Below are 12,697 nucleotides of genomic sequence, written 5' to 3'. Positions count from 1 at the left end.
CTAACCTTAGTTTGTTTACAAAAATAACGTATTTACTTAGTTTTAAAAATTGTAGGATCGACTACTTACGACTAGCAAGCGCGAGTGCTCGCACCGGGACCACTGTTCGCTAGTAGTACCTTATCATTATTGGTATTATCATCATCATTAAAGCCTTAAAATAAATCTTTGTAAACTTACCGTATTCAGATACAAACAACGAGTCAGTGATCGTTAATTAAGCACCTTAATTAATTAATTAAGGAAAGTTATATCCCTTTATATGGTTATAGTTCTTCAATTTTCTATGACTGGTTCGTTTCGTTCCGGTGTCTTCTTTGTCCCATTCTGTCAACGGTTTTACCTTGAAGGTAATATAGAATATATACACTCACATATTCTAATCTACGACCGTTTCCAGCGCACGAACTGGACCCCGTCGCAGACCCTGAAGGAAAGAAGGCATCTTTGACTTATATCTTCCTGATGTGACGTCAGGCCGTTGCACTTCCGATCCGTTTCTGACGTCATTTTCTCTCCTGTCCAATCATTGTCCTTCCTTCACACTTCTCTCTCATCTAAAGAACAATGCTTGGATACCTTTTGGGGATCTTTTCGGTTTGACCGGCAGTTTTTAAAAATAATTTCCACGTAACTAAACACTTTTAAACTTCGTATACTGGTAGAATATGTTTATAAAACATCTTTTTCTCTTGGCTTTATTGAGAAAATTCTATAGTTTGTAAGATATTTGGGATCTTTTCGGTTTGACCGGCAGTTTTTTAAAAGAATGTCCACGTGTTAGGGTTAGAAGTGGGGGAGAAAAGGCTTTCTGTTATCTTCGCAAATGTAAACAAAGTCACGTGTGTATTTATATATCAAAGCATCGCCTTATTATTTACCTTGTGTAAAAAAAAAGGGTCTTTTCGGTTTGACCGGAAGTTTTTGTAGCGGTGTCATATGTAATTGTCACCCATAATTATGACCCTAGGATCGATCTATTGCATTTCAATATGTGTTAAGGTTAGGGGTGGGGGAAGGGTATCATTTTTTCTTCTAAAATGTAAATAAACCCAATCTGTTTCTTAAACGAGGGACATATTCATAAGGCACATAATGTTTTTTTTTAACTCAATAGACATCATTGATTGGTTGAAAGTGCAGAAAAAAACAACAAAGATGTTACAAACTACAGAATTTTCTCAATAAAGCCAAAGAAAAAGATGCTTTATAAATACATTCTATCTGTATATGAAGTTTAAAATTTTTTTAGTTACCTAGAAATTTAAAAACCTGCCGTTCAAACCGAAAAGATCCCCATTATTCCCAGAGAACAGTTGTCAAACCAGATGGCTGCACCAGGCTCCAATCTGATCTGGTAGAGTTTCTACAGCTTGTTGGTGTTAGGAAGGGCATCCAGCTGTAGAAACTCTGCCAGATCAGATTGGAGCCTGGTGCTGCCATCTGTTCTCTGGGAATAATGGGGATCTTTTCGGTTTGAACTGCAGGTTTTTAAATTTCTAGGTAACTAAAAAAATTTTAAACTTCATATACAGATAGAATGTATTTATAAAGCATCTTTTTCTTTGGCTTTATTGAGAAAATTCTGTAGTTTGTAACATCTTTGTTGTTTTTTTCTGCACTTTCAACCAATCGATGATGTCTATTGAGGTGAAAAAAACATTATGTGCCTTATGAATATGTCCCTCGTTTAAGAAACAGATTGGGTTTATTTACATTTTAGAATAAAAAATGATACCCTTCCCCCACCCCTAACCTTAACACATATTGAAATGCAATAGATCGATCCTAGGGTCATAATTATGGGTGACAATTACATATGACACCGCTACAAAAACGAGGGACATAGTCATAAGGCACGTGTTTTTTTACCTCAATAGACGTCATTGATTGGTTGAAATTGCAGAAAAAAAACAACAAATATGTTACAAACTACAGAATTTTCTCAATAAAGCCAAGGAAAAAGATGCTTTATAAATACATTCTATCTGTATACGAAGTTTAAAATTGTTTTAGTTTTACTAGAAATTTAAAAACCTGCCGTTCAAACCGGAAAGATCCCCATTATTCCCAAAGAACAGATGGCAGCACCAGGCTCCAATCTGATCTGGTAGAGTTTCTACAGCTGGTTGGTGTTAGGAAGGGCATCCAGCTGTAGAAATTCTGCCAGATCAGATTGGAGCCTGGTGCTGCCTCCTGGTTCGCCAGTCCTCAATCAAATCGTGCAACCCATGCTAGAATGGAAATCGGACGTTAAACGATGATGATGATGATGATCACAGTGATCTATTTTCTCTCATGTATAATTAAGTTGCTACTTTGAGAGAACCGTCAGTGGATGGAATGTAGTGTAGTGTGTTCGACATTCGAAGGTTGATTAATTCTTCCAATGACAACGGGGAGGGAAAAGATGGCCCCGCTCCCAACATAATGCACAATTACGAAAGGAAATAGAGAAGCGCTGGGATTTTTACCTTTTCACCTACAGGTTTAAAAGATAATTCTTAAATCGGCAGAAAATTAGGAAGATTCATCCATTTTTTAAAAGTATTTTATACTAACAAATAAAATATGGAGAACGGGCACTCGCGAATATAAAGAGATCATGTCGTGTAGCCAGCTGTAGATGTCTCCTTAGGCTGAATTACATCAACATTTCTGTATATATAAATGGCCAAATGTCTGTCTGTGTGTGCCTGTCCTTTATACAAATCCACAATGTTTCAGTTAGAGGGCTCGCACTTTCTATGGTCATTCAAAACCGTCCAAGAGTGGTCGTGCACATCTTCACATTTCCCCAGTCACCCCGCAAAGCCATTAAAAAATCAAGAGAACAAGGATCTCTGAACAAATAACAATATTTATTTTTCTGTCTGTACAAGCGTTACATCTCTGGACAATCAGTAGCTAGGTCGCCTTGGTGCGGAAACAGCAGAGACAGTTTAATCACGATTGTGAAGGCATACTTCACAGATTCGCTGAAGTCATGGATCGCCTTTAGAATTCCAGCCACACGGAGCTGGTGAAGTTGTGTCCGGCTTGGTTGGAAGCAGGGGCGAAGAGAGAGGACAGCGGTCAAGCCTAGCTGATGCTGATGACTGCACATGTGCATAAGGGGCTTCCGGCAGGCTCTTACCCATGGGCATGCGTGGATGAAAATCCTAAAATGGTGTCTGGGACCAGGCGTCACTATAAGGTTACCCCTTGAGAGCGGAGCATGGAAATAGAAAGATTGCAGTGGCACCAGAAGTAAGATGGCTACCGATTACCCAGAAGATGTGGCAGAAAATATGACAACTCAAAAGAAAATGTAATCACAATATACATATAGGCGCAGGAGTGGCTGTGTGGTAAGTAGCTTCCTTACCAACCACATTGTTCCAGGTTCAGTCCCACTGCGTTGCACCTTGGGTGAGTATCTTCTACTATAGCCTCAGGCCGACCAATGCCTTGTGAGTAGATTTGGTAGACGGAAACTGAAAGAAGCCTGTTGTATAGATGTATATATATGCATGTGTTTGTGTTTGTCCCCCTAGCATTGCTTGACAATCGATGCTGGTGTGTCTATGTCCCCGTCACTTAGCAGTTCGGCAAAAGAGACCGATAGAATAAGTACTAGGCTTACAAAAGAATAAGTCCCGGGTTCGAGATGCTCTATTAAAGGCGGTGCTCCAGCATGGCCGCAGTCAAACGACTGAAACAAGTAAAAGAGAAAGAGAAAGAGAGAATAAGCATGCACAAAAAATTTTATTTTTACAAAATGTTTAATAACAAAACATTGGAAATGTCCAGTACACAAAAGAACAGCTGTCTGTCACAGGAAACAATAGAGAATCCTCCTCATCATCATTGTATAACATCTGTTTTCCCTGCTAGCATGGGTTGGACGGTTGACTGGGGTCTGGGAAGCCAGGAGGCTGCATCAGGTTGCAGTCTGATCTGGCAGTGTTTCTACAGCTGGATGCCCTTCCTAAACGCCAACCACTCTGTGAGTGCAGTGGATGCTTTCTATGTGCCACCGGCACAGGGGCCAGGGGAGTCTGGCATCGGCCACGATCGGTCGGTGCTTCTTACGTGCCACCGGCACGGAAGCCAGTTGAGGCGGTGATGGCAACGGCCATGTTCGGATGGTGCTTTTTACGTGCCACCGGCACAGGGTCCAGGCTAGACTGGCAATGGCCACGATCGGATAGTGCGTTTTACGATCCACCAGCTCTGGTATCACAGCTACAATTTCCACTGATGTTGATTGATTTCGATTTTGATTCTGATTCTCACTTGCCTCAACAAGTCTTCACAAGTAGAGTTTTGTGTCCCAAGAAGGTAAGGTATGCATAAGTGGACTGGCTACATCCCAGTTAGAGGCCATGGGTTGTGGTCTCACTTGTCCTGCCGGGTTGTAATATATTTTGATACTGATACTGTTAGACTTGTGTATGAATACTCATATGTGTACTTAAGTGGCCTTTTTGAGAGAATGACTCACCACAAATATCACAATGATATGGTCTTTCACCTGTATGAATACGTTTGTGCTTAGGCAAGTCACTACCGTGAGAGAATGATTTATCACAGATATCACAATGATATGGCTTCTCTCCTGTATGAATATGTTTGTGACTGATTAAATTGCTATTAAGAGAGAATGATTTACCACAGATATCACCCTGATATGTTTTTTCCCCAGTATGAATACGTCTGTGACCAGACAAATGTCTGCTTCTAGAAAATGATTTACCACAGATATTACAATGATGGGGCTTTTCTCCTGTATGTGTACGTTTGTGTTTATTTAAGTCACCACTGGTAGAGAATGATTTACAACAGATGTCACACTGATATGGTTTTTCCCCAGTATGAATACGTATATGACTAGTCAAAGAACTATTTGTAGTGAATGATTTACCACAGATATCACAATGGTATGGCTTCTCTCCTGTATGGATAAGTTTGTGATCAGTTAAATTGTAATTTCTAGAAAATGATTCACCACAGATATCACAATGGTATGGCTTTTCCCCAGTATGAATACGTTTGTGACGAGTTAAAGTGCTATTTTCAGAAAATGATTTACCACAGATATCACACTGATATGGTTTGTCTCCTGTATGAGTACGTTTGTGTCTAGGTAAATCAGCAGTTCCAGAGAATGATTTACCACAGATATCACACTGATATGGTTTCTCTCCTGTATGAGTATGTTTGTGTCTAGGTAAATCAGCTCTTCGAGGAAATGATTTACCACAGATATCACACTGATGCGGCTTTTCCCCAGTATGAATAAATTTGTGATGAGTTAAAGTGCTATTTTCAGAAAATGATTTACCACAGATATCACACTGATATGGTTTCTCTCCTGTATGAGTACGTTTGTGTCCAGGTAACTCAGCTCTTTGAGAAAATGATTTACCACAGATATCACACTGATATGGTTTCTCTCCTGTATGAGTACGTTTGTGTTTAGGTAAGTCAGCACTTCGAGAAAATGATTTACCACAGATATCACACTGATGCGGCTTTTCCCCAGTATGAATAAATTTGTGATGAGTTAAACTGCTATTTTGAGAAAATGATTTACTACAGATATCACACTGATATGGTTTTTCCCCAGTATGAATACGTCTGTGCCTTCTTAGATTACAACTTTGAGAGAATGACTTGCCACAGATATCACAGTGATATGGTTTCTCTCTTTCATCAGAGATTTTTGCTTTAGTTGAATTATTCATTATGAGAGAATAATTTCGTTATACATATCACAATGATAGTATCTGTTTCATTTCTATGAATGTTTGTGTTCAAATGCATCAGAGAATAATTAAATGTTATGTTACTTTCATAGGTGATCTTGCTTAATATCTAAAACAGAAGATATAAATTGGTTAACTCTTTTGTAAAGTTACTCAAACTTAACCTGTAGGTTCATCATCATCTCTACATTCCAGATGGCAAAAAAAATGTTGCTCTTAATTCCATCATCCAGAAGAAATATTTCCCCATCGTTCGTCGAAGATTTTATTTATATAAAGAAGCTGATGTATTGATGAATGTGTCTTATGAATATATGGTCTTCCTTTAATTGATGAAAGTCAATCAAAATATCAGACACACCTCTGAATGAAGAAATTTCTTTTTAATCAACATGGTATGATATTATGAAATAGGAAAAAAATTCATTTCTATGAACATATTTGTGTTGCTATCTTCAGAGAATAATTTAATGCTATGCTCTTTCATCTGTGATTTTGCTTAATATCTAAATCAAGAGGTGACAATTGTCTACCCCTTTGTAAAGTTATCCAAGCTTAATTAACCTGTAAAACAATCATCTCCTCTATATTCCAGACAGCAAAGACTTCAAATTGTTGCTGTTAATTCCATCGTCCAGAAGAAATATTTTGCTGTTGTTTTTCACAGATTTCCTTTATAAGATGAGTTTGATGTATTGATGAATGCTCCTTATAAATATATCATCTTCCTTTGGTTGATGGGAGCTGATAAAATATCAGAGGCACATCTGAATGAAGTAATTTCTTTCATATCAACAGGATGTTATATTCTGAAATAGAAAAAAAAAGAAGCAGTGAGATAAAGAGAATCATTAAACGACATAGTAATTCAACATTGCAAATCTTACAACATCAACACTGTCGTCCATTTAATGTCTATGTTTGCAGGGGTCAGAATCCATTGAGGCATTGAAACTTTTACAACATTCTGTATAGAGATTTCTCTATTGTTCTGCCGTGGGAAAAATTTTGGTGAAGGGTTAATTAAAATTTTGGCAAGGATGGATTCAATCTACTTCATGCGTGCAAGATTCACTACAAATATATTTGCATACACACACACACACACACACATATATATATATATATATATGTATATATATATACAAGTATTAAGAGAGGGACCACATGTGGTCACTCTAACGCTAGAAATAGATCCGCAAAGGGAATCCACCACTAAAGAATTGTTCTCAAGCATTAATTCAACACGCCAAGAATGTAAGGGGGCAGGACAAATGAAAAATAACGAAAAAATGGATTAACTCTATACAATTGTTTCATAGTTAATAGATTGTGTAATTTTACTTACAAATCATTTTCGAATCATCGGTAGAGTATATCAAAAACATAATTTGCTGAACCAAACGCCAAAATCCATACGAAATTGATGTTATTAATTAATATTCAATTTCTTTCACCCTTACACACACACACATATATGTATACATAATAATACATATATATGCATAAATACATACGTATACGTACATACATGTTTGTTTATATTCGCGAGTGCCCGTTCTGCGTATTTCATTATTTAGTATAAAATAGTTAAAAAAATAGATTAATCGTTCTAATTTTCTCCGGTACTATTTAAAAAGAGTGGTCCCTGTGCGCGCACACGCCCTAGTTAGTCGTGACTAGTCGATCCTAGGACGACTGCCTAGCAAAGTAAATAAAACACAAAATAAATAATTTTTTTACACAAAGTAAATAATTTTTTAGCGATCCTTCGGTATAGGTACCGTGAGTGGTTTTGTTTACATTTCTGAAGATAACAGAAACCCTTTTCCCCCACCCCTAACACATATCTTAACCAAAACCCCCATATATATAAAAAAAAAAAGGCACTTTCTTGAAATGTATCTGGTACTTCCGATACCTATACCGAAGTTACGATCATTTTTTTAAAACAAAGTAAATAAAACAAAAATACAAAGTAAGGATCGACTAGTCACGACTAGCTAGCGCGCCCACCGGGACCTCTCTTCTTAAATAGTACCCTTATATGTTTGTTTATATTCGCGAGTGCCCGTTCTCCGTATTTTATTTTTTAGTATAAAATACTTAAAAAATAGATTAATCTTTCTAATTTTCTCCATACTTTATGTATTCTGGATATATTTCCCATTTCCTAACTTTTTCTCACAAGTAAGCGTCAATATCTTGGAGAGGTGCGCGGTACTACTAGCGAACAGTGGCCCCGGTGCGCGTACTCGCGCATCCGTGCTAGCTAGTCGTATGTAGTCGATCCTACGACTTTTTAACCCTAACCTTAGTTTGTTTATAAAAATAACGTATTTACTTAGTTTTAGAAATTGTAGGATCGGCTACTTACGACTAGCAAGCGCGGATACGCGAGTGCGCGCACCGGGACCACTGTTCGCAAGTCGTACCTTATCATTATTGCTATTATCATCATCATTACAGCCTTAAAATAAATCTTTGTCAACTTACCGTATTCAGAAAGAAACCACGAGGCAGCAATCGTTAATTAAGCACCTTAATTAATCAATTAAGGAAAGTTATATCCCTTTATATGGTTACAGTTCTTCAATTTTCTATGACTGGTTCGTTTCGTTCCGGTGTCTTCTTTGTCGCATTCTGTCAACGATTTTACCTTCAAGGTAATATAGAATATATACACTCACATATTCTAAACTACGACCGTTTCCAGCGCACGAACTGGACCCCGTCGCAGACACCGAAAGAAAGAAGGCATCTTTGACTTATATCTTCCTGATGTGACGTCAGGCCGTTGCACTTCCGATCCGTTTCTGACGTCATTTTCTCTCCTGTCCAATCATTGTCCTTCCTTCACACTTCTCTCTCATCTAAAGAACAATGCTTGGATACCTTTTGGGGATCTTTTCGGTTTGACCGGCAGTTTTTTAAAATAATTTCCACGTAACTAAACACTTTTAAACTTCGTATACTGGTAGAATGTGTTTATAAAACATCCTTTTCTGTTGGCTTTATTGAGAAAATTCTACTGTTGGTAAGATATTTGTTGTTTTTTTCTTCAATTAGTGCAATTTCAACCAATCACTGACGTCTATTGAGGTAAAAAACATTCTGTACCGTATGAATATGTCCCTCGTTTAAAAAATAGATTGGGTTTATTTACATTTCTGAAGGAAAAATATACCCTTCCCCCACCCCTAAAACATTGATATGCAATAGATCGATATTATGGGTGAAAATTTCAACAAATCAATGGCGTCTATTGAGGTGAAAACATTCTGTGCCGTATGAATATGTCCCTCGTTTAAGAAACAGATTTGGTTTATTTATATTTGTGAAAAAAAAATATACCCAACCCCTAAAACAGATTGAAATGCAATAGATTGAAACCAGGGTCGTAATTATGGGTGACAATTTCATATGGCACCACTCGAAAAAACTGCCGTTCAAACCGAAAAGATCCGTTTTCACTTCTATATGGTTACTTTAACATTGAAGGGTTCACATAATCCCATTATTTACTGGCAGGGTCACTAGCACGCCAGACAAAATGCTTCACAATATTTCGTTCATCAAGAGCTTTGTTGAGGGATCTTTTCCTTTCGAACGGCAGTTTTCAACACAATTTCTAGTTAACTAAACACTTTAAAATTTCGTTTACTGGGAGAATGTGTCAAAATAAAACATTTTTTTCTCTTGGCTTTCTTGAGAAAATTGTAATTTGTAAGTTGTCTCTGTTTGATCTGGCAGTGTTTCTACAGCTGGATGCCCTTCCTAACGCCAACCACTCCAGAAGTGTAGTGGGTGCTTTTTATGTGCCACCTGCACAGGTGCCAGGGGAGTTCGGCATCGGCCACGATCAGTTGGTGCTTTTAACGTGCTACCAGCACATTTTCTTAATTGTTGTCAGGTTCCCGCTTCGAAAAATAATTACTGTAACATAAAGAGGTTCACAGAATTCTATTATTCACATTATTATTATTAGTAGTAGTAGTAGTATTATCACTATTACAGCCTTAAAGTAAATCTTTATCAAAATACCGTATTCACAAATAAGCAACGAGTCAGTGAATCAGTAATTAAGCACCTTAATTAAGAATTTAATTGTTGAACCGGGGTTGAAATGTAGCAGAAGTTATTTCCCTTTACATGGTTGTCTTCTTTCAGTTCTCCAATAGGTGGCTCTACTGACTGGTGGGATTCGTTGTAGTTTCCTCTTTGTCCCTTTCTGTCAAGAACTTCACTTTCAAGGGTTTTCAAATTTTTACAAGATTCTTTCAATAAAGTGTACTCACACATTCGGATCTTTTCGGTTTGAACGGCAGTTTTTTCTTGCAGTGTCATATGAAATTGTCACCCATAATTATGACCCTAGTATCGATCTATTGCATTTAAATCTGTTTTAGGTTTAGGGGTGGGGGGAAGGCTATCTTTATTTCTCCACAAATGTAAATAAACCCAATCTGTTTCTTAAACGAGGGACATATTCATAAGGCACAGAATGTTTTTCACCGCAATGGACGTCCTAAGGGCATACAGCCAAAGAAAGCAAGCAAAATCTGAGTGGAACCTGGAGCAGCACTCTGGCTTGCCAGCTCAGGTCACAATTTCCCACCCAGGCATGCAAAGGAAATGGACACTGAAGAAGAAGAAAAAGAAGAAGGAGAAGAAGAAGAAGAAGAAAAAGGAGAAGATGAAGAAGACGGAGAAGGAGGAGAAGAAAGAGGGGGAGAAGAAGAAGAAAAAGAAAAAGAAGGAGGATGAGGCGGAGAACAAGAAGAAGAAGGATGAGGATGATGATGATGAAAACACAACAAAGACAAAATCAATGTCACTTAAAACTTTTATTCCTTATTCCCATTCCTTTATTCTCTCATAACAAATTCCTCAAAAATCCAGCACAATCCTCTTCAGAAACCAAAGTCATCTCTGTGTTGATATATTTAGATATATAAATGATATTGAAGTTGTGATTCATGAATTTCATGTTGACATCCAGGAAACTGAAGTTGATAATGTCAAGCTTGAAGAGGAATGAACCCTGTCTTTTAGCAGACAAAATATTCATAATTCTTGTCATCATCATCATTTAGCATCCGCTTTCCATGCTAGCATGGGTTGGACAGTCCAACTGGAGTCTGGGAAGCCAGAAGGCTGCACCTGGCCCAGTCTGATCTGGTAATGTTTCTATGGCTGGATGCCCTTCCTAACGCCAACCACTCCGTGAGTGTAGTGGGTGCTTTTTATGTGCCACCGGACACAGGTGCCAGATGGGGCTGGCAAACAGCTACGGTCGGCCGGTGCTTTTTACGTGCCACTGGCATGGGGGCCAGGCGGGACTGGCAACATCCACGATCGGATGGTGCATTTTACATGCCACCAGCACTGGTATCACAGCTGCAATTTCCATTGATGTTGTTTGATTTCGATTTTGATTCTCACTTGCCTCAAAAGGTCTTCACAAGTAGAGTTTTGTGTCACAAGAAGATAAGGTATGCATAAGTGGACTGGCTACATCCCAGGTAGAGGCCATGGGTTGTGGTCTCACTTGTCCTGCCGGGTTGTAATAAATTTTGATATTGATACGATTACACCTGTGTATGAATACTCAGATGTGTACTTAATTGGCGTATTTGAGAGAATGACTCACCACAAATATCACAACGTTATGGTTTTTCACCTGTATGAATAGGTTTGTGACTGATTAAATTGCTATTATCAGAAAATGACTTACCAGAGATATCACAGTAATATGGTTTTTTCCCGAGTATGTATACGTTTGTGAACAGACAAATGATTACTTCTGGAGAATGATTTACCACAGATATCACAATGATATGGTGTTTCCCCAGTATGAATACGTCTGTGACGAGACAAATGACAACTTCTAGAGAATGATTTACCACAGATATCACAATGATATGGTTTTTCACCTGTATGAATACGTTTGTGCTCCTTTAATGAATAATGCTGGGAAAATGATTTACCACAGATATCACACTTATATGGTTTTTCCCCAGTATGAATACGTAGGTGTCTGGTTAAAGGGCTATTTTCAGAGAATGATTCACCACAGATATCACATTGATATGGTTTTTCCCCAGTATGAATACGTCTGTGACTAGTCAAATTATTATTTCTACTGAATGATTTACCACAGATATCACAATGGTATGGCTTCTCTCCTGTATGAATAAGTTTGTGATCAGTTAAATTGTTACTTCTAGAAAATGATTCACCACAGATATCACAATGGTATGGCTTTTCCCCAGTATGAATAAATTTGTGATGAGTTAAATTGCTATTTTCAGAAAATGATTTACCACAGATATCACACTGATATGGTTTCTCTCCTGTATGAGTACGTTTGTGTCTAGGTAAATCAGCTCTTTGAGAAAATGATTTACCACAGATATCACACTGATATGGTTTCTCTCCTGTATGAGTACGTTTGTGTTTAGGTAATTCAGCACTTCGAGAAAATGATTTACCACATATATCACACTGATATGGTTTCTCTCCTGTATGAGTAAGTTTGTGTCTAGGTAAATCAGATCTTTGAGAAAATGATTTACCACAGATATCACACTGATATGGTTTCTCTCCTGTATGAGTACGTTTGTGTTTAGGTAAGTCAGCACTTCGAGAAAATGATTTACCACAGATATCACACTGATGCGGCTTTTCCCCAGTATGAATAAATTTGTGATGAGTTAAAGAGCTTTTGTCAGAAAATGATTTACTACAGATATCACACTGATATGGTTTCTCTCCTGTATGAACACGTCTGTGCCTTCTTAGATTACAACTTTGAGAGAATGACTTACCACAGATATCACAGTGATATGGCTTCTCTCTTTTATCAGAGATTTTTGCTTTAGTTGAATTATTCATTATGAGAGAATAATTTCGTTATACGTATCACAATGATAGTATCTGTTTCA

At 37.7% G+C, this 12,697-nt stretch overlaps 1 protein-coding gene across 1 annotated transcript; it reads right to left on the bottom strand.

The window, feature by feature from the left end:
- Positions 1 to 2,552: 2,552 nt before the first annotated feature.
- LOC118768084 (zinc finger protein 436-like) lies at positions 2,553 to 12,437 on the bottom strand (the record flags this gene model as incomplete). The annotated part of the gene is made up of 3 exons (XM_036513886.1): positions 2,553 to 2,557; positions 4,781 to 5,242; positions 12,161 to 12,437. Coding segments are annotated over 3 exons (744 nt in total), but the record flags the coding sequence as incomplete, so codon positions are not given.
- Positions 12,438 to 12,697: the final 260 nt, after the last annotated feature.

The sequence above is a fragment of the Octopus sinensis genome, linkage group LG27 (genome assembly GCF_006345805.1).
Source record: "Octopus sinensis linkage group LG27, ASM634580v1, whole genome shotgun sequence".
Lineage (NCBI taxonomy): Eukaryota > Metazoa > Mollusca > Cephalopoda > Octopoda > Octopodidae > Octopus > Octopus sinensis.
The sequence above is the reverse complement of the archived record's forward strand: the minus strand, read 5'-3'. Positions and strand labels throughout refer to the sequence as shown.